General features: G+C 52.7%; 1 protein-coding gene across 1 annotated transcript in view; it reads left to right on the top strand.

Annotated features, from left to right (window-relative positions):
- NPHP1 (nephrocystin 1) overlaps positions 1 to 19,448 on the top strand; it is a gene marked incomplete at both ends in the record, with an annotated part of 39,927 nt that overhangs the window by 12,470 nt on the left and 8,009 nt on the right. The window contains 7 exons of the mRNA XM_080711451.1: positions 1,365 to 1,459; positions 2,771 to 2,899; positions 9,402 to 9,476; positions 11,526 to 11,636; positions 12,522 to 12,604; positions 13,546 to 13,622; positions 14,410 to 14,509. Coding sequence (XP_080567577.1) covers positions 1,365 to 1,459; positions 2,771 to 2,899; positions 9,402 to 9,476; positions 11,526 to 11,636; positions 12,522 to 12,604; positions 13,546 to 13,622; positions 14,410 to 14,509 — 670 coding nt within the window. The remainder of the gene's footprint in view (positions 1 to 1,364; positions 1,460 to 2,770; positions 2,900 to 9,401; positions 9,477 to 11,525; positions 11,637 to 12,521; positions 12,605 to 13,545; positions 13,623 to 14,409; positions 14,510 to 19,448) is intronic.

Genomic DNA, 19,448 nt, shown 5'->3' on the forward strand with positions numbered 1-19,448 from the left:
GCCAGGCATGGTGGCGCACGCTTGTAATCCCTGCGCTTGGGAGGCGGAGACAGGAGGATCGCGCAGGTTCAAAGCCGGCTGCGCTGGCTTAAGAGACCCTGTTTCCAAATAAAAAAGTATAAAAAGTAGGTCTGGGAATGTAGCCCGGAAGTAGAAGGGTTTCCGGGAACCCCAGTGCCACCAAAAAAAAAAAAAAAAAAACCAGCCTTGGAGGTGTAGCTTGGGGGTAGACTGCCTCTGGGTTCAATCCCCAGTACGTGAACAATCAAGTAAGCAAGCAAGGTGAGATCCAGGGCTAGAGGCCACGCGCCTCTGTGTGCCAGGCTGCTCGGTTATCCCGCAAAGGATAGCTTCCAGGCTGCGTCTGCTATCAGGGTCCTCCCTACAGCACCAGCCCTGTCCCTTCTTGTCTCGGGGCAAATCCCACCTCCCCAGATGCCTGCCTGGAGGACGGAGGCCCCGCTGCTCAGCCTCTGACCCCAGTCCCAGCTCACCTGCCTCCCTCCTGGGTCCCCTCGCTCGGCTGTCAGCTGGCTAGGGTGGGACACACATCTCTCACAGTCAGGATTCTGTGTCTAACTCCTAGGATGGGACTTGGCTCAAAAATGACCTCTTAAATGAACAAATGATTTTTATAAAAAGTATCTTTCATAACTCAGCTATGGAAGAAGGGTATGAAACTGTATGTGGTAAGAAGCGAAGCTAATGATTATGTGGTTTTTTCAAAAATCTAAAAAGTTCTTAAAGATTTTACATTTTACAGAAATATTTGACTGAATCAGCATTATGAGGCAACTTAATGGCCTAAAGGTTTTTAAGGTCTTTTTTCTTTAATATGCCTTTATTGAGCATTGTAATCTCACATCTCACATGATGTAAATCATGCTGTTACATACATGCACACGATATTTAGTGCCCCCCCCCCGGTCTCCTTAAATCTGCCTTAAGATGCTCTTCATTCTGTTTATATCTTTGGATTTTTTATTTATTTATTTATTTATTTATTTATTTTTTGCAGTACTGGAATGGAGCCTAGGGGCATCCAAGCTACACCCCCAGCCCTATTTTTTATTCTTTATTTTGAAATGGTCTCACTGAGTCGCAAGGGCCTAAGTAGTTGAGGCTGTCCCGAACTGCGGTCCTCCTGTCCCGGATTCTGGGGTGACAAGCGCGCGTCACCACGCCCAACTTGAATTTTGTATTTTTAATTCATAAACCCCGAGTGGCACATCTGCCTTGGAGAGCAAGTTCCCAGTAAGCAGCTTGGCATGTGGAGGTACCTGTCTCCCAAGGCTGTAGCCTCATCATCGACTTCTGGTTCTGAATTTCGGTTTTGGTTTTTGGTTTTGTCTTGGTTTTTGCAGGGCATCAGTTTCGCGCGAGCTACTTCCTGCAGCCGGAGCTGACGCCGTCCCAGCTGGCCTTCAGAGACCTGGTGTGGGACGCACAGGCAGGCACGGTGAGTGGGGCGCGCCGCCGTCCTGCCCCGGGGTGAACGGGGACCCTGCCGCCCACGCGTGCGCGGGAGCTGAGGCGGCTCACCTTGGAATTGTGGGACGCTGGCCATTTCACAGCTAAGGCGAACTGGGCCCGGTACTGTGACTTTGTCCTCTATCTCCAACCCACTGTTACGAAGAAATAAATACCAGAGTTCTGCCCCCATCCTCTTTCATCTCAATTTCTTCATCTGTCAAAAGGGGATAATAATATCCCCAGGGTAGAGCCATGAGCGTTGCATCGCGTGTGTGAAGGCTGAGAGCGACGGGCGGCCAGAGTCGACGGAGCGCATCAGATGCTCGGGGCTTGTCCTGCGGGCACGGCGCGGAGGAGCCGCGGAGCAGGGCGCGACCGCGGGGCCGCGAGCGAGAGGAGCAGCTCAGTGGTACTGATCAGGCGTCCTGGTCCCTCTGCCCGTGACGGCTACCTTACGCACATTGTGTGGGCTTGAGCCTGACCCGGCCGCAGCCTATATAGTTACCTTCCAGAGCTACCTTCCAAATATTATAAAAATTTTACCTGAAATGACTGGGATTGATTTTAAATGAACACAGTATTAGAAATTTTCATGTGTGTGTAGAATGTTTCCTTATCTTTTCTACTGTGTGTGTGTGTGTGTGTATGTGTGTGTGTGTGTGTGTGTGTTTGTGGCTCTGGGAATAGAACCCAGGGGCATTCTACCTCGAAGCGACGCCCCCAGCCCTATCTTTTTTTTTTTTTTTTTTGGTGGTACTGGGGTTCTTGGAAGCCCTTCTACCTCCAGGCTACACTCCCAGACCTATTTTATATTTTTATTTGAAAACAGGGTCTCCTAAGCCAGCGCGGCTGGCTTCGAACCTACGCGATCCTCCTGTCTCCGCCTCCCAAGCACAGGGATTACAAGCGTGCCCACCACGCGCAGCTATATACTATTTTTTATTTGGAAACAGGGTCTCTTAAGCCAGTGCAGCTGGCTTCAAACCTGCGCGATCCTCCTGTCTCCACCTCCCAAGCTCAGGGATTACAAGCATGCGCCACCACAACCGACTTTATTCCTTATTTTGAAACAGGGTCTCACTCTGTTGCGGAGGCCTAAGTAGCTGAGGCTGTCTGCGAACTGTGATCCTCCTGTCTTTGCCTCCCGAATGCTGGGATTACAAGTGTGCGCCACTACACCCGACCTTTTCTACTTTTATGTATATTTTCTTCAGCTCTATTCTCAAAAAATGCCTTGAAAAGTGTATTTGTGTTATTTTAAATAATACAACTTTTTTGTACCTAATTTCTGCTTCAGATTAGACCAAGACCAAGTCGCGTTTCGTTGGTTCTCACCCTGTGGAGCTGTAAGATGATTCCTCTTCCAGGAACGAGCGTGCAGGTCCTCAGCAGACACGTGCGCCTCTGTCTGTTTGATGGCAGCAAGGTGAGTTCTCCAAGACTCAAACCAAGCCCACCAGGACGATGGCAAAGCGTGCCGGCGATGCCAGCTCATTGGTACAAGCTGCCGCCCACCTGTGCACACGTGCTCTCTCTGCACACCCTCACATCACACGTAGATGTGTACACGCACATGCAAATGTTCACCCTGGCTCTGACGATAGAGGTCCAGCTCAGCCGCTGCCTGTGTGATCGCGGTATATCGTAGTTAACCCATCTGAACCTTAGACGTTTTTCACTTGTAAAAAGATAGGAGATTACCTGGGAGGCTGAGACAGGAGGATCGCGCAGGATTGAAGCCAGCCTTGGCAGCTTAGTGAGGCTCTCAGCAATTAATGAGACCTTGTTTCAAAATAAAATATAAAATAGGCCTGGAGTACAGCCTGGAGGTAGAGGACCCTGGGTTCCACCCATACTGGAAAAGATACCTATGTTCTTTAGTATCCCGTTCAGATCTTAGGTGTAGACTTAGGTTTTTGACAAATATGCGCACTTGTGTAACCGACGCCCAGTCGAGATACAGAGCCTTGCCGTCTTCTAGCGTCTTTGCCCACTCAATTCCTCCTTGATTCCTAGGAGACTATTTTTTACCTGGTAAAAAAAAAAAAAAAGAAAAGCTTGAAATGCCGGGCGTGGTGGCACACGCTTGTGATCCCCGCGCTTGGGAGGCGGAGACAGGAGGAGCGCGCAGGTTCGAAGCCAGCCGCGCTGGCTTAAGAGACCCTGTTTCCAAATAAAAAAGTATAAAATAGGTCTGGGAGTGTAGCCCGGAGGTAGAAGGGCTTCCAGGAACCCCAGTACCACCAAAAAAAAAAAAAAAGCTTGAGCCGGGCGTGGTGGTGCACACTTGTAATACCCGGAGCCTGAGACAGGAGGATCGCAGGTTCAAGGCCAGCCTCAGCAAGTAGTGAGACTCTTAATCAAGCCAGCAAGACCTTGTTTCAAAATAAAAATAAAATAGGGCTGGGCGTGTGGCTCAGAGGTAGAATGCCCCTGGGTGCAATCCCCAGTGACACGCACAAAAAAGTGACTTTAAAATTATTCATCTTCCATGAGATACAGCTTAAATGGTGCTTGGGTAGGAATTCATAGTTTTAGATCATATATATTAGAAAGGAGAAGGGTTTAAAGCCGTGATTTAAAAGTTACCAAGTTGAGCTAGAAAAGAAGAGTAAGTAACGGCTGAGGAAGGCAGGGTGGAGAGGACAGCAGACAGTAGTGGGACTGAAAACAGAACTGCAAAGGAAACGCTAGAAGACAAAAGCCGATTCTCTGAAAGTATTAATAATAAACCAAAGGATGCCTATAAGACTGGCCAGGGCATTTCAAAGCTGGCGTGGTGGGCGCGCTGGAATCCCAGTACTGGAGGCTGAGACAGGAGGATCGCAGGTCACAGCCAGACTCAAGCAGCTTAGTGAGACCCTGTTTCCAAACAGTGGGAGGAGAGGCTTGGAGGTGTGGCTCAGGGCTGGAGTGGGCCAGTTCTTAATACCAAAAACAATAGGTCTATATAAAGACACTCAACATGTAATAACTTCTCAGGGAAATAGAAATTAAAACCACAGTGAGACCCAACTAAATACTGTCAGCCTACATTAAGTATAAACTTAGATCGGTTAAAAGTGAGAGCATAGAAAAGATAGACATTTAAAGGTCCTGATGTTGGACTCGGGTGTAGCTCGGGGTAGAGACCTTGCCTCGCACCATGAGGGCTGGGCTCTATCCCCAGTGCTGGGGGAGGAAAAAGATATTAATATCAAACAACGTGTATATTCCATAATGATCAAAGGCATGTACTTACTCATTTTTACTGTTACCTTTGATGTTCCTTCCTCTTGATGTTCTAAGATGCCTTCTTTTATTGCGTGCTTTCTGTGTAGAACACTGCTTTTAACCTTTGCTGAGGGAGGCCTGCGGGTGACCCCTCTTAAACTCTCTCTACCCGGGAGCGTCTGCTTTCTCTTTCATCCTGAAGGACCTTTTCATCAGATACGGAGTCCTGGGTTGACAGTTCTTTCTTAGGGCTCTTGAAAAGCCGGGTGCCCTTCCTCCCGGCCTCGGTGGTTTCCGATGAGGAGCGGGCCGTCCTCAGCTTCATGCTGTGGTGACACGGTGCTGTTTCTCAGCGCCTCCAACCCACGTCCTTTCCGTTCACTTTCCAGAAGCCGTGAGTGAGGTGCGAGCGCCCGGCTGCCCTCGTCTGCGGCCTGCTCGGTTCTTAGACGCGCAGGCCTGTGTGTTCTGCCTCCCTCGGTGCCCCTTCCCTCCGAGCCTCCTGCCGCCCGGGGCCGCGGCGCCCGAGGGCCGGCCTCTCTCGCCTTCGTCTACTCTGTCTTAGTAGCTCGGCTTGCTGTGTCCCTTCCTCCGAAGCTCACGGGCGGCTTTCTCTTCCCCTCGGCGCTGTGGAGTCTGCCCGGGAGCTGCTGCGGTTGGCATTCGCCGTTGCGCTGTTGAGTTCTGGGGTTTCCACGTGGCTCTTCATGCTGCCCACTTCTGTGCTGACGTGTCCTCATTTCTTCCTTCAGGCTGTGTTTCTCTCCACGCTGTGACTTGGCTCCCAGGGCCGGCGTTGCTCACTGAAGCGCCTCTGTCTGGCGGCGTTAGCGGCCCTGCCAGTCGTTTGCACATGTGGACGGCCGCGGGCTTGGCGTCAGTGAAAGTCTTTTCCTACTCAGTTTGCGGGGCCTGGCTCTCGGTGTGAGGGTCGTGACGTCTTAGTGACCTGTATGCGTTGGGTGTCACGGATGTCTGGATCTCAGTTCTGTTTGGAGCAGCCCTCTGAGGGAGGCGGGTGCCCCGCGAGGGCCGCCTGAGCGGGGCCTGGACTCGCTGTTCAGACCTTCGCTCTGACAGGCGCCCGGCCCCGCTGATGCCTCGGGGTGGACGGTTCCTGAGGCCCCGGGCCCTCGCCAGTCCTCCTTCCACCCCGTTACCCACAAAGGAAGATTTGTGATTTCGTGTTAACTTTTACATTAAGAACATAACAGAAAGCGAGCGCTCCCCGTCACGCGCGCCCATGCACGCACACAGTTCTGTGGTGCGTGTGAGCCGGCGGCGCAGCACAAGATAAGGGAAGGAGGCGCTGCAGGCGCTGACCGAGGGCGCCCGGAGCCGGTGGCGGGCAGGACGAGGCGTGTGCGTTCCCCGGAAGGGTCTTTGAATTCGTCTGATAGGTTTGACAAGTTCTAGAACTCACCACCACCACCATCTGCTTTAGCCTATTAAAGCTTAATTGAAACCCCCAAGTACTCGTTAAGAAATAAGAAGAGATAAAAGACAGGCCTAAATCACACACGGGAATGTTTCTTAGGACGTTACTATTTTCTGATTCTTTTTTATTCCTCTGCGTTTATGTTCCAAGTTGAGTTTTATATTGAAATCATCAATGGTTTTAAATTATGAACTGTTTCCAGTGCATAGGAACAGGCAGAGACTCCCCACACTCAGCTCTCCACCCGTCTCCTGAAGCCAGCCTGCTTGCCACGTGCACTTCCAATATTACTAAATAATAAGTCCTTGCTGTTTAATTCTGTAAAACGAACGTATCTCTTAAAAATGAAGTCCATTAGTCGGGCGTGATGGCACACGCTTGTCATCCCCGCGCTCGGGAGGCTGAGACAGGAGGATCGCACAGGTTCGAAGCCAGCCTCAGCTACTTAGTGAGGCTCTCAGCAACTCAGTGAGACCCTGTTTCCAAATAAATTATAAAAAAGGTCTGGGAGTATAGCCCGGAGGTAGAAAGCCTCTGGGTTCCACCCCCAGTACCACCAAAAAAAAAAAAAAAAAAAAAAATGAAGTCCATTAGTTTGAAGATAAACGCTGAGAATGTGACTGAAGCTCCCAGGGTCCCCCACCCCACTGCACGCAGGCATCGCGGCTCAGCTTCGCCGCTGACTCATGTGGCCCCGTTCTCATGGCCTCAGGCGGTGCCGGCGTCAGAGCCCGTGTGCTCTGCAGCTTTCCCGTTCCCTCGCGCCGGGCTCTGAGGTACATCCAGGTTGGTGGCTTCTCTCGTCTGCTGGCTCAGCTGCTGCCTGCCAGCCACGTGCCGTCCGCGCTCCTCTAGGGGACGCCGCGCTCCCGGCCGCCGTCCGTGCTCCTCTAGGGGACGCCGCGCTCCCGGCCCTCCACGTGTCTCTCCGTGCTCCCGCGCAGGTGCTCGGTGGATTGCTGGGTGTAGAGTGCCCCTGCCGCCGGTGCTAGCCCGCGGCGGGCCCTGGGGAGTGGCCTCCCCAGCGCACGCTGCCCCTCGGTCACCGTTTCTCCACGTCCTACCCACCACCGGAATTCTTATCAGTATTTTGTGTACAAAATGAAATTTTTTGTGGTTTTGCCTTTTCTGACTCCCACTGGGTAGTTGGGGTCTTCTCACGCGTCAGTGCAGCTTGCTGATGAAATATCCCAGCAGTTTTTAAGTCTTTAATGGCTTCATTGTGTGTCAGGTCGTGTGCAGAAAGCAGCCTGCGTCTGGGCCACCTGCCACCCGCTCTGGTGTAGTTTTCTGGACTCTGTAGTAAGGTGATTGGACTAAGTCCTTTCTAGCGCTCAGAGTTTATCAGTCACTAAGGGCACAAAGTTACCACAAGTCTAAATGTTAAAACCAGGATTTCTACATTGAAAAGATGAAAGCAAACGTAGTGTAGGGTTTCAGTTTCTACGATATCAAAGAACTTCTTGGATATTTGAAGTAGAAAACATTCCTTGAAGCCAGGCATGGTGGCTCACACCTATAACTTCAGTTCTCAGGAGGCTGAGACAGGAGGATGGCAGGGTCGAGGCCAGCCTCAGCAAGTACTGAGATTCTCATCAACCTACCAAGACCCTGTTTCAAAACAAAACCAAATGGAGCTGGAGGCGTAGCCCAGAGGTAACATTCCCCTGGGCTCAATCCCCAGTACTACTCCCTACCTCCCAAAAAAGAAAAGAAAAGAAAACGTTTCTTGAAAAACCAAGTGGTGCCTTAGAATCAATGGCAGGCAGGCTGCCTTAGTCAGCAGACAGCGTCAGAAGCTTGTGCTCTGAGAGCCCAGGTGGAGAATATAGAACGCTCGGGCGGAGTCCAGGTGAGCGCGCATCTCTTAGCTGTAGAGACGGGTTTGCTCAAGCATGTGGGAAGCAGCTCGGCTGCCCAGAAAGCCCCGGTGGGCGCCGCGGGCAGTGGAGGCCGGGCTACTGCGCTTGACCTACTCGGCGCGTCCAGCTGCTCCCTGCTTATCAAAGCAGCTCAGAAGCCGTCGATGAAGCTTTTGCTCTCGTAAACATGGCGCGTCTGTCCTGCTGCAAGGCCGTCCTCCCCAACCGGAGCTGCTCCCTACGGAAGGATCGGCTCCTCCTGCGTGTCTTTGCTCCGTGTAAATTATAACACGAAATCCTTGCATACAGTGCCTTATGACCATTACGTTGCAGGAGGAACGTCATTTCTGGGCCTGGAAATCTTGAGGGAGAATGTAACTGCGCTGAGCTACGGCTCCGTCTGCCTCAGTGACAGGCAGCGGACTGGATGGAAAGTGCTAGCTGGGGTCACAGCCGATTTTTATTTATTTATTTTTTGGTACTGGGAATCCCAGTACCAAAAATACTGGGAACCCAGAGGCATTCAATCTCTGAGCTACACCCTCGGCCCTTTTTATTTTTTATTTTTAAACAGAGTCTCATTAGTTGCTGAGGCTGGCCTCAAACCTACCATCCTCTTGTCTCAGCCTCCCAAGTACTGGGATGACCAGCGGGCACCACCACAATTGGCTATGCTCATATCTCTTAAAAGGCCATTTCTACCTGAGATTTCACTTACTTTTTGAGTAGACCCTTCTTAGATATCTCACTTATATGATTTATTACTGGCAAAGGGTCAAGTCTGAGTTCATTTTATTAGTTTGTACATTGCAACACATTTTCACTAATTATTTCAAAAGTATATAAGGCATCTTGGCATGCACCTATAATCCCAGTACTTGGGAGGCTGAGATAAGAGGATCACAGGCTCAAGGCCAGCCTCAGCAACTTAGCAAGACCCTGTTTTAAGTAAAAAAAATAAAAGGAGTGTGTAGAGGGAGAATGCTTCTGTGTTCAATCCTCTGTATAAAAAAATAAAAAGTTAAGCCAGGCGTGGTGGGCACGCTTGTAATCCCAGCATTTGGGAGGCTGAGACAGGAGGATCATGGTTCTCAGCCAGCCTCAGCTACTTAGTGAGGCCCCTTGCAACTCAGTGAGACCCTGTCTCAAAATAAAGAATAAAAAATAGGGCAGAGGGTGTAGCTCAAAGTCATATGTCCCTGGGTTTCATCTCCAGTACTGCAAAAAAATAAAAAAAGAGATGCGTATCGTATTTGATGTAAAAAGAAAAGCGTTACAGAATTGCAGATGAGAAGCGCGGGCGGTCGGCCCCAGGCGCTCTGCCCAGCGCCGTCACCCGCCGTCACTGCGGGGGTGCGTAGAGCACGTCCGAGAGCTCTTACCGCACGACTTCACGTGGGAAAATCTCCTTGCAGGTTCTGAGCAACATCCACACAGTGAGAGCCGCGTGGCAGCCTAAGAAGCCCAAGACGTGGGGCTTCTCTCCGCAGGTGAGTGCAGCTGGCCCGCGCAGAGCGGCTCCCCGCCCGGCAGCAGTGCGGTGAGCTCTCCCTCGGCCTGAGCGGACTCACCTTCCCACTCACCGGGGCTCAGTTGCCACGAAGCATCCCGTCCCTGAACTACCTTAGGGATGCCCGTCTGGTGAAAAACAGAAACAAGGACGTCTCCCAAAGACGCGGCCCCGCCCTGGGTGAAGGTCTCGCTTCCCTCAGGTGAAGCAAGGCCGGGGCTGGCGGGCTGGCGGGCAGAGGCGGCCCAGCCCTGCGGGCGCCAGGTGCGAGCTGGCTGTGTGCTTTCCTGAAAGTAACTCACTTTCTTCTTCCCCCGAGGTGCTCCCTTCCCTCCCTCCCCGGAGCCCCTGATTACCCTCCTCCCATGCAGGAGGGTCAGCGAGAGGCCGCGGCCCAGCGCCGGCGCCTGCTCCTGTGCTGCCCGCGCCCGACGGCGCGCACACGCGTGCACGCTCGCACACAGGTGTGACCCTGCTCCTGGTCCACCCGTGCCCGACGGCGCGCACACACTCACACGCACACACCACACACACAGGTGTGGCCCTGCTCCTGGTCCACCCGTGCCCGACGGCGCGCACACACTCACACGCACACATGCACACACGCAGGTGTGGCCCTGCTCCTGGTCCACCCGTGCCCGACAGCGCACGCACGCACGCACGCACGCACACACACACACACAGGTGTGGCTTGGGCTCCTGGGCCTGCCTCCAGGAGACGCCCTGCTGCCGGGCACAGCTCCCACAGTTCTGCCACTGTGTGAAGGGCCGAGGGGGTCGATTTTTCTTTTTCTTTCTTCTTAGTACCAGAGATTAAATCCAGGGGGTGTTCTACCTCTGAGCTACATCCCCAGCCCTATTTTATTTTTTATTTTGAAACAGGATCTTGCTGAGTTGCTGAGGGCCTCGCTAAGTTGCTGGGGCTGGCCTCAAACCTACAATCTTTCTGTCTCAGCCCCTCGAGTACTGGGATTACAGGGTGCACCACTGTGCCCAGCAAGTAGCATTTCCTTCCTTCCTTTCTATATATATATATTCCCCCCCCCCCAGTATTGGTGATGGAACTCATGGCCATTCTACCTCTGAGCTATACCCCCAGTCCTATTTTTTATTTTTATTCTTTATTTTGAAATGGTCTCACTGAGTTGCAAAGGGCCTCACTAAGTAGCTGAGGCTGGCCATGAACGGCGATCCTCCTCTCAGCCTCCCATATGCTGGGATCACAAGTGTGTGCCACCACGCCCGGCTTATTTTCTGTCCTTGGGCGGTACTGGGGATGGAACGCAGGGCCTCGCACATGCTCAGGTGCACCACCATTGAGCCACATTCCCGCCTCTGAGGGTAGAACTTTCTGGAGCTTCCTCAGGTGGAATGCCCAGCTGTTGTGAGGGCTGAGCATGTGCTCGTGCTGCCTTCCTGGGTGAGGCCGCATCTGCCCGGCGCCAGCCTTCCTCTAGGTTTGCCCTGCGGCGTGGCAGGCCCCGCCCGAGCCACTCAAGCTCGCCATCCTGTTGCGTCCTAGGCTGGTCCTGGGGCCAACGGATGGGCGGGGGGCACAGCGGAGGGTGAGGGGCGTTCCAGGCCTCGGCCCAGGAAGGCCTTGTAGAAGAGAAACCAGCCCTGAAGGGCTGCAGGGGTGCGCAGGTGAGGGGCAGCGCTGCCCAGGGAGAGGGAGGGGTGAGAAAAGGACCGGGAACGAGGCCAGGCGGCGGCGGGAAAGCCCACACGTGCACATTCTGCCTTCCACATTCATTCCCGTTACAAAGAAATGTCTTCTATCACGTGCAGATTGTTTTATGACTCCCCAGGGGACCAGCGTACAGCGTTGCTCTCAGCCCCTACTCTAGGCAAGAAGTGAGGACGATGGCATTTGGCTTGGGAGAGATGCCGGTGTTTTCTTGCGACCCTGCGGTGGCCGAGGCCGCGGTCACGGTCCTCGCGGCCCTGGGCAGTGGCAGAGGCCGAGCCTCGCAGGCGGCCGGCGGCCTGCGCTGGGCGCCGTCATGCCCGGGCATCGTTCTCGTTCTAGGTGTCCGGCCTCTTGCCCTGCCTCCTCGATGGCGACTGCTTCGTCAGATCCAACTCTTCGTCTCCGGACCTCGGGATATTATTTGAACTTGGAATTTCTTATATTCGTAACGTATGTCAGTGGCGAGATAAAATCCCCAATGGTCAGTTCAGAGGGAAGGGTCAGAGCTCTCTATTTATAACTCAAGTCCCAGAGCCTTTCCTAGAATTTGAGGAGCGAGAGCCCTGAGCTGCGCTTCTGGGGTTTATTGTTTATGTAGCGCTGCTTCTCAGCAGGTTGAGAGTAGAAAGCATTTGCTTATCTCATGCCAGTGCTCTTAAAGAATGAAAATCCGCACACTTGTCATCCCAGCACTCGGGAGGCTGACACAGAGGATCCAGGTTCGGGCACAGCCTCAGCTATTTAGTGAGGCCCTTTGCAACTCAGTGAGACCCGGTTTCAAAATAAAGAATAAAGAACCATGAGGCTGGGAGTGTAGCTCAGAGGTAGAATACCCTTGGGTTCCATCCCCAGTATCGCAAAAAATAAAGTAAAAATCCCAAAAGCCTGGGACTTCGCAGACAAGAAGTGGCAAAAAGGACAGGTGCACCCACAGTGTCGGCACGTCGGCCCCAGGGGCCAAGGGCACTTAGCCCTGAAACCGAGAGGTCTCATCAGAGGACCTGGCAGGGCGGTAACTTTATGAAAGAGAATACCAGAAACTTGGGTTCACATACACCATTCAAGCTGTGGAACCCGTGGCTGTGGGTGGCTCATTCCCGGGAGGCCTGCAGTGCCCAGCGCAGCTCTCGGGAGCTTTGATAAAATGCGACTGCCGTACCTCCTTAGGCATCGGACTGCACGCGAAACGGGATGTGGCTAGGTTTCGTTTTCTTTTCTCATGAAGAACTCCGTAGCCCTGAGTGTGAATGCTGATCGTTCTCCTTGCCGAGGATTCGGCACACGGTATAAATCGGGCCTCCTGACACGATTTCCCATACTTGTGTGACTTTCCAGTCAACCGGTGAACGGGGAGAGCTGAGTTGCGGCTGGGTGTTTCTTAAACTTTTCGATGCCACTGGAGTTCCCGTTCCAGCAAGGTGAGTGAGCTGTCTGTCCTTACAAATCAGTCGTTTCCTAGAAATCCTTTTTTTGTAGTCTAAGGACTTTGGGTTTGTTCTAGAAACGTGTCAACAGTTTTTAGAGAAGGAGCCTTTAATGTTGATTTGGGCTTGGATGAAGTAAGCCAGGCATGGTGGTGCACACCTGGAATCCCAGTGCTTGGGATGCTGAGACGGGAGGACCACAGGTTCAAGGTCAGCCTCAGCAAGTTAGCAAGAGCCTGTTGCAAAATAAAAAATAAAATGGGCTGGGCTGTCACTTGGAGGTGGAATGCTCGTAGGCTCAAACCCCAGTACCGAAAATATAGATAATATATTTTTATATGTATAAAGTGCACACATATGCAGTGTATAAAGCAGTGTAGGAAAGCAGCGTGCATCTCGCCCTAGGAAGGGAGAGGTAACACCAGGAGACGTCTTTGCGAGATGCCTGCGCTGGCTGGCTGCTGACACGTGCAGGGAGGAAGCCCCGCGGCGTGAGCCCCCGGCCGCGCTGGCGGAGCTGCGCTGGCCCTCCCAGGCCTTGTGGCCAGCCGGCCTTCCATAGGCAGGACCTGAGACCGAGGTGGTGACCCTGTAAACAAGTGTAAACCTTAAGAGCAAAAGGCAGACTAGAAGCAGATATTTGTGATACATACAGGAGAGGCAGAACGCTGTCATCTCTAGTATAAAAAGAGGTCTTTAAGTTTAATAAGAAGAAATAATCTTAGCCGGGCGTGGTGGCACACACTTGCAATCCCAGCATTCGGGAGGCGTCGACCGGGGGATCGTGGGTGCCGTGTGCAGGGGTGCCTCCGCCATCTCGTACCCCATTAATATGCCTGACTACAGCGCACCAATAAGAAGTTTAAATCAACAAAACATCTGGCTGCCGTCACGGCGCCCGGCGCCTCCCACCTCAGCCGGCTCCTGTTTTCTAGGACCTACGAGCTCTTCCTGAACGGCGGCACGCCCTACGAGAAGGGAGTCGAAGTGGACCCCTCGGTGTCCAGGCGAGGTGCGCGGCCGCGGCCAGCTTTCTGTCGCTAGCCACACTGAGAGACACGACCTCAGAGGAGAAAGGCTTCTTTGGCTCAGATTCCCAGCAATGGATCGCAGTCGAGGGTCGCTCGCCCGCGGCTCCAGGCTGTGACCCAGGACATCAGGGCGTCTGTCATGGCAGAGGGGCCTGGAACTCCAAGAGCCGGAAGGGGCCGGGGTCCCAGTCAGCCCCACCTCCTCCCACAGCTTTAGCGCAGGAGCTCTGGGGACGTTTCAGGTCTGAGCCACAGCGCTTTGCTTCCTTAAAGGTTAAACGCATGGCACGCCTCAGAGAAAGTAGCAATATTTTAAATAAGCATAACATTTTTCACTTGGATCCATATTTTTTTCTGAGCTACACCCCCATTCCTATTTTTTATTCTTTATTTTGAAACAGGGTCTCACTGAGTTGCAAAGGGCCTCACTAAGCAGCTGAGGCTGTTTTTGAACCGCGACCCTCCTGTCTCAGCCTCCCGAATGCTGGCATTACACGCATGCGCCACCACGCCCAGCTGGGATCCACATTTCTTTCTTTCTTTTTTTGGCAGGTCTGGGGATATAACCCAGGGGCATTTGACCTCCAAGCTACACCCCCTGCCCAATTTTTTATTCTTTTATTTGAAACAGTGTCTCACTGAGTTGCAGAGGGCCTAAGTAGCTGAGGCTGTCTGTGAACCGTGATCCTCCAGTCTCAGCCGAATGCTGGGATTACAAGTGTGCGCCACCACGCGCGGCTTGAAATGCTCTGTCTCTTGTCTTGCCAGCACAAGGCAGTGTGTTCCAGCAGATGATGACCATGCGAAGGCGGCCCCAGCTCCTGGTGAAGCTCAGATCCCTGAACAGGAGAGCGCGGAGCTCGCTGAGGTCAGGCCTCCCGACCCCTCCTTCTCCTGCTGGTGGTCTTTTCCGGTTCCCTTTTCCCTCATTAATTCTGCTGCCAAAGATCTAAGGAAATAGGGTGGTCATAAAGCTTCGAGCGGGCGTGGTGGCACAGGCCTGAAATCTCAGTAGCTGGGAGGCTGAGACAGGAGGATCACAGGTTCAAGGCTACCATTCAGCAAGACCCTGCTTCAAAATAAAAAGTAAAAGGGGCTGGGGGTGTGGCTCAGGGGTAAAATACTCCTGGGTTCAGTCCCAGTACAGAACAGGAAAACTAAACCCCAGGCTCACTGTCTCTTTAAATCGCCTCAAACGACAGACTCGCTCATAAATGACTGAGACACTTTTGAATAAGTGAGATTACCAGTGGGTGCTCCTATCCTCGGGAGACTTTTTCTTGTTTTAACGTCAGGTTTATTGAGGTTTAATTGAGACGCAGTAAAAGGCACCCTTCTTGCTGTGCAATTCCTGGAGTTTGGGCCAATGTGTGCCATCTTGTAACTTCCGATCAAGATGGGGGACATTTCCCTCGCTGTAAAAAGTCCCCCGTCCCTTTGTGGCCGCGCTCCGCAGGCTCGGGCGGCCACGCACCTGTCTTCTTCCCCAAAGCCTTGCCGTTTCCGAGCGTGGCGGGCAGAAGAGCAGCTGCAGCGTGGCTGAGCGGCGCCTCCCGCGCCGCCTGCGGCTCCGGGTCTCCCCGCGCTTTGTGAGTTAGTGATCCCCCTTTCCTTCCTGAGCGGTCTGTCACGCTCCGTGGACGCCCACCGCGTGTCGACCTAGTCAGCCCTCCATGAACCCTTGGCTTGCTTTCTTGCTTTCGGCAGTTATAAACAAAAAGCCGCCCTAAATCTTCACGCGCGAGGCCCTGTGGGGGCCTCGGCCATGCTCCTCGTGGTAGAGAGCCTGGCGGGGCGGCCGGCACTGGTCTGGCTCTCCGGAGCCTGCCCACCTGCTTCCCGAGGTGGCCGCGAGTAAGGGTTCACTGACCACTCTCAACAGCACCTGGGATGCTCCACCTGTCCTCCTGGCCACTCTAGCACACGAGCAGCGTTCCGCACGTGTGGTTTTAATTTGCACTTTTCCCCGTGAGCCTTTGCGCTGGTGGGATCCCGGATCCGCCAGCTCCTCACTCAGCCCTCTCTCCTGGAATCTCAACATCTACTCTTCAAATGGGCACAGGCGCTCTAGAAACCCTTACGAGGTTTATTTGAAAGAAAGCATATGTTTTTATTATTATTACCACTACTACTACTGCTATTTGGTACTGGGCATTCTACCTCCGAGCTACAGCCCAGCCCAATTTTTTTTATTTCGTTTGTTTGTTTTGTTTTGTGGTGCTGGGGGTGGAACCCAAGAGCTTTTCTACCTCCGGGCTATACTCCCAGACCTATTTTATACTTTATTTGGAAACAGGATCTCACTAAGTTTCTGAGAGCCTCACTAAATAGCTGAGGCTGGCTTCAAACCTGTGCGATCCTCCTGTCTCAGCCTCTCAAATACTGGGATTACAAGCGTGCACCACCACGCCTGGCTTTTTTTTTTTTTTCTTTTTATTTGAAACAGGGTCTCACTAAGTTTCTGAGAGCCTCACTAAGTAGATGAGGCTGGCTTTGAACCCATGATCCTGTCTCAGCCTCCCAATTACTGGGATTACAAGGGTGTGCCACTGCGCCCAGCTAAAAAAAAAAAAAGCATATAAAACAGCCCATATTTGTGGTGCATGACACCCAGCGAAAGACAGTGGTGTCAGCAATAATGTTACTACGATAATGACTTAATGTACAAATAAATGGAAATGTATGCCAGGGAGATGGTACGACATCACAAAATGCGTTCAAATGAAGATGTGCTACGTACGTAGCCACCCTTACCAGACCAGGGGATGCGAGGTCTGTGCCCAGGGGAAGGTGTGAGGAAAGGGCCGAGGCAGGCTGGGACCTGCGCAAGCTCACAAGTCACCAGGAGGGGGAAGGCGGGCACGCACGGGTCCAGTGCTCGGGAGGCTGAGATAGGATGACAGAGGCCAGCCTCGGCAACTTAGCAGGGCTCTGAACAACCTGTTTCAAAACAGGGTGGGTGTGCGGGGGGCAAAGCTGAGAAGTAGAATGCCCTGGTTCAATCTCCAGCACCAAAATAAAGGAGAAAAGACTTGGCGTGGCGCCCTGAAGGGAGGCTTTTCTCGTTCCAGACTGTGGGCTTCCTTTACTAGCCCTAGTCCTCCTCTCCATTACTGAGGTATTTATAATGATACTGTTACAGTTCAATCTTTCAGTAAGCACTAATGATGTTCCTGGCACCGTGGACTCCTTGGCTGCTTCCTTTCCTGGACGTCAGGAGCCTGCAGATTCCCCTTTTTGGCCAGGCTTTCCTTGGGCAGTTGTTCTGTTTTCAAGAACAGAGCAGCACAGTAGCAGTCTGCGCGCGAGCGGCCCGCGCCGCCCAGGGCACCTGGGTCCCTGGCAGGGGGCTGCCTCCCCAGCTCCAAAGCCCGGGTTCCGAGAGCTGACCTCCAGGCCCGCGGACGGGGCGTGGAAGTGCACCCGCCTCGCCAGCTCGTTTGTCTGCATTTGGAGCTGAGTTACAGAGGGTCTAATTTTTTTTTTTTTTTTTTTTTTTTTTTTTTGCGGTTCTGGGGATGGAACCCAGGGGCACTGTACCTTCAAGCCACACCTGGAGAACTATTTTTCATTCTTTATTTTGAAACAGGATCTCACTGAGTTGCAAAGGGCCTCACTAAGTAGCTGAGGCTGTCCATGAACCACAATCCTCCTGTCTCAGCCTGCCAAGTACTGGGATGACAAGCGCGCGCCACCAGGCCCAAGCACAGAGGGGTCTGACTTGACTGATCGTCCAGAGGCATGCTTCTGGGCCCGAGGAGGGAGCTCTAGGCAAGACTGAATTTAGACTGCGTTGGAATGCCAGGCGGCCTTGATCTGTACAGGGTTTACTGTAAGTCCATTTTCCCTCGCCTTTGTGATGTGCTCCCATCTTTTTCTCTTTTAATCCCGTTATCAGCCGAGCGTGGTGGTGCACGCTTGTAATCTCAGTACTTGGGAGGCTGAGGCAGGAGGCTCACAGGTTCACAGCCAGCTTCAGCATACTGTGGACTCTCATCGACCTAGTGAGACTCTGTTTCAAAATAAAAATAAAATAGGGCTGGGGACGTAGCTCAGATGTAGAACTGGGTTCAGTCCCTACTGCCACATACCCATGAAATAATAATTCCATTATATCACTGCTAAAAATAAATGTGGTCACATGGTCGCTCTCCCGAGCCCGCTCCCTGCCTTCAGAGCCCGCCGGCCGCCACGTGAGATCAGAGAGAAGTACCTTTTACCTCTACAGCTCAGCTGACCTGGAGTAGTGCAGAACTTTCTGGTCATCTTGGGTTTAGAAAAACCCGATTTCTCTACAGAGAGTCTAAAAAGGGCTGCAGTGTTACCTCACACAGCGGAAGGCGCCAGAGGAAAGGAGTTGCCGGCTTGAGGGTAGTGCCTCTGCCTGCCAGGCAGCCGGAGCGAGTGGGCAGGTCTGCGAGAGAAGGAGCGGCTGGGTGGAAGGAAGGAAGGCGCCGCCCTCCCCGAGAGTCAGGGCCACTCCTCAGCAGCAGCCCCGAGTTGGGCACGCAGCTGGACGCCATCCATGTGGGCGCTGGCCCGGGGCAGGGACAGACCAACCCTGAGGAGTCACAGCGTGAGCTGGGGAGGGCACGCAGCAGCACGGAGGCAGCGAACGTTCCCTGCGCAGTCCTGGCAACCCACGGCAGATGGCACAGGCCAGAGCAGCCCTGTGTGCCAAGGAGCGTGTGTGAGGGACGAGTGTGACAGCCCACCTCGCGCTCTGAACGTTTCTAGAAAGCAGGAGTTGGAGGGTACGGGGATCTTAGTTACCCTGGGCTTGATGGCCTTGCACTGGCCTAGGGGTCACTCTGTCCTCTAATGGCCTTGCACTGGCCTAGGGGGCGCACTCTGTCCTCCATAGCCCTGCACTGGCCTAGGGGGCGCACTCTGTCCTCTAATGGCCTTGCACTGGCCTAGGGGGCGCACTCTGTCCTCCGACCAGCAAAGGCCTGAACGTTACCTCTACGATCATTGTTCCTTCTAGAACTCTGTAGGAATTAAGTTGAAGGGATTAATTTATAAGATAAAGTCTCTTTCATAACATCTGAGTTACGAGTGTGCCGAGTTTAAAGTGATTCTCATAGATTAGCATATAGTTAGAGCTTGTCTTTTTATCCATTCTGCCAATCTTTGTCTTTTAATTAGGGAAGTTTAGTCCACTTACATTTAATGTAATTGCTGATAGGGGCTGGGGTTTATCTCAGAGGCAGAGCACTGGCCTAGCATGTGTGAGGCCCTGAGTTCAGTCCCCAGTGATAGAAGAAAAGGAGAGAAAGGGGGGAGGGAGGGAGGGGCTAGGCCTGCCTTGGTGTTTGTTACTTGTTTGCTCTGTGTCTTGTGCTGCTTTTGTCCTTCATTCCCTCCCTAGTACTTTGTATTTAATGGTTTGTTTCATAGTGACACATTTGATTCTATTTCACTTCCTTTTATATATATTCTGTAGCTATTCTCTTTGTAATCACTATGGGGGTTACACGTGTGTGTGTGTGTGTGTGTGTGTGTGTGTGTGTGTGTGCACACGCTTGTGTGTGCACTCTGGGGAGACTGGGAGTTGAGCCCAGGGGCAGTCTACCTGTGACTTTTTTACACGCTTGTAATTTCAGCGCTTGGGAGGCTGAGACAGGAGATCGCGCAGGTTCGAAGCCAGCCTCAGCTACCTAGTAAGATCCTGTTTCCAAGTAAAATATAAAATAGGTCTGAGAGTGTAGTCCGGAGGTAGAAAAGCCCCTGGGTTCCACCCCCAGTACCACAAAAAAAAAAAAAAAAAAAAAAAAAGCTGTACGTCTGATTGTCAGGGGTTATTT

Source organism: Muscardinus avellanarius, assembly GCF_963383645.1.
Source record: "Muscardinus avellanarius genome assembly, chromosome: 15".
Classification (NCBI taxonomy): domain Eukaryota; kingdom Metazoa; phylum Chordata; class Mammalia; order Rodentia; family Gliridae; genus Muscardinus; species Muscardinus avellanarius.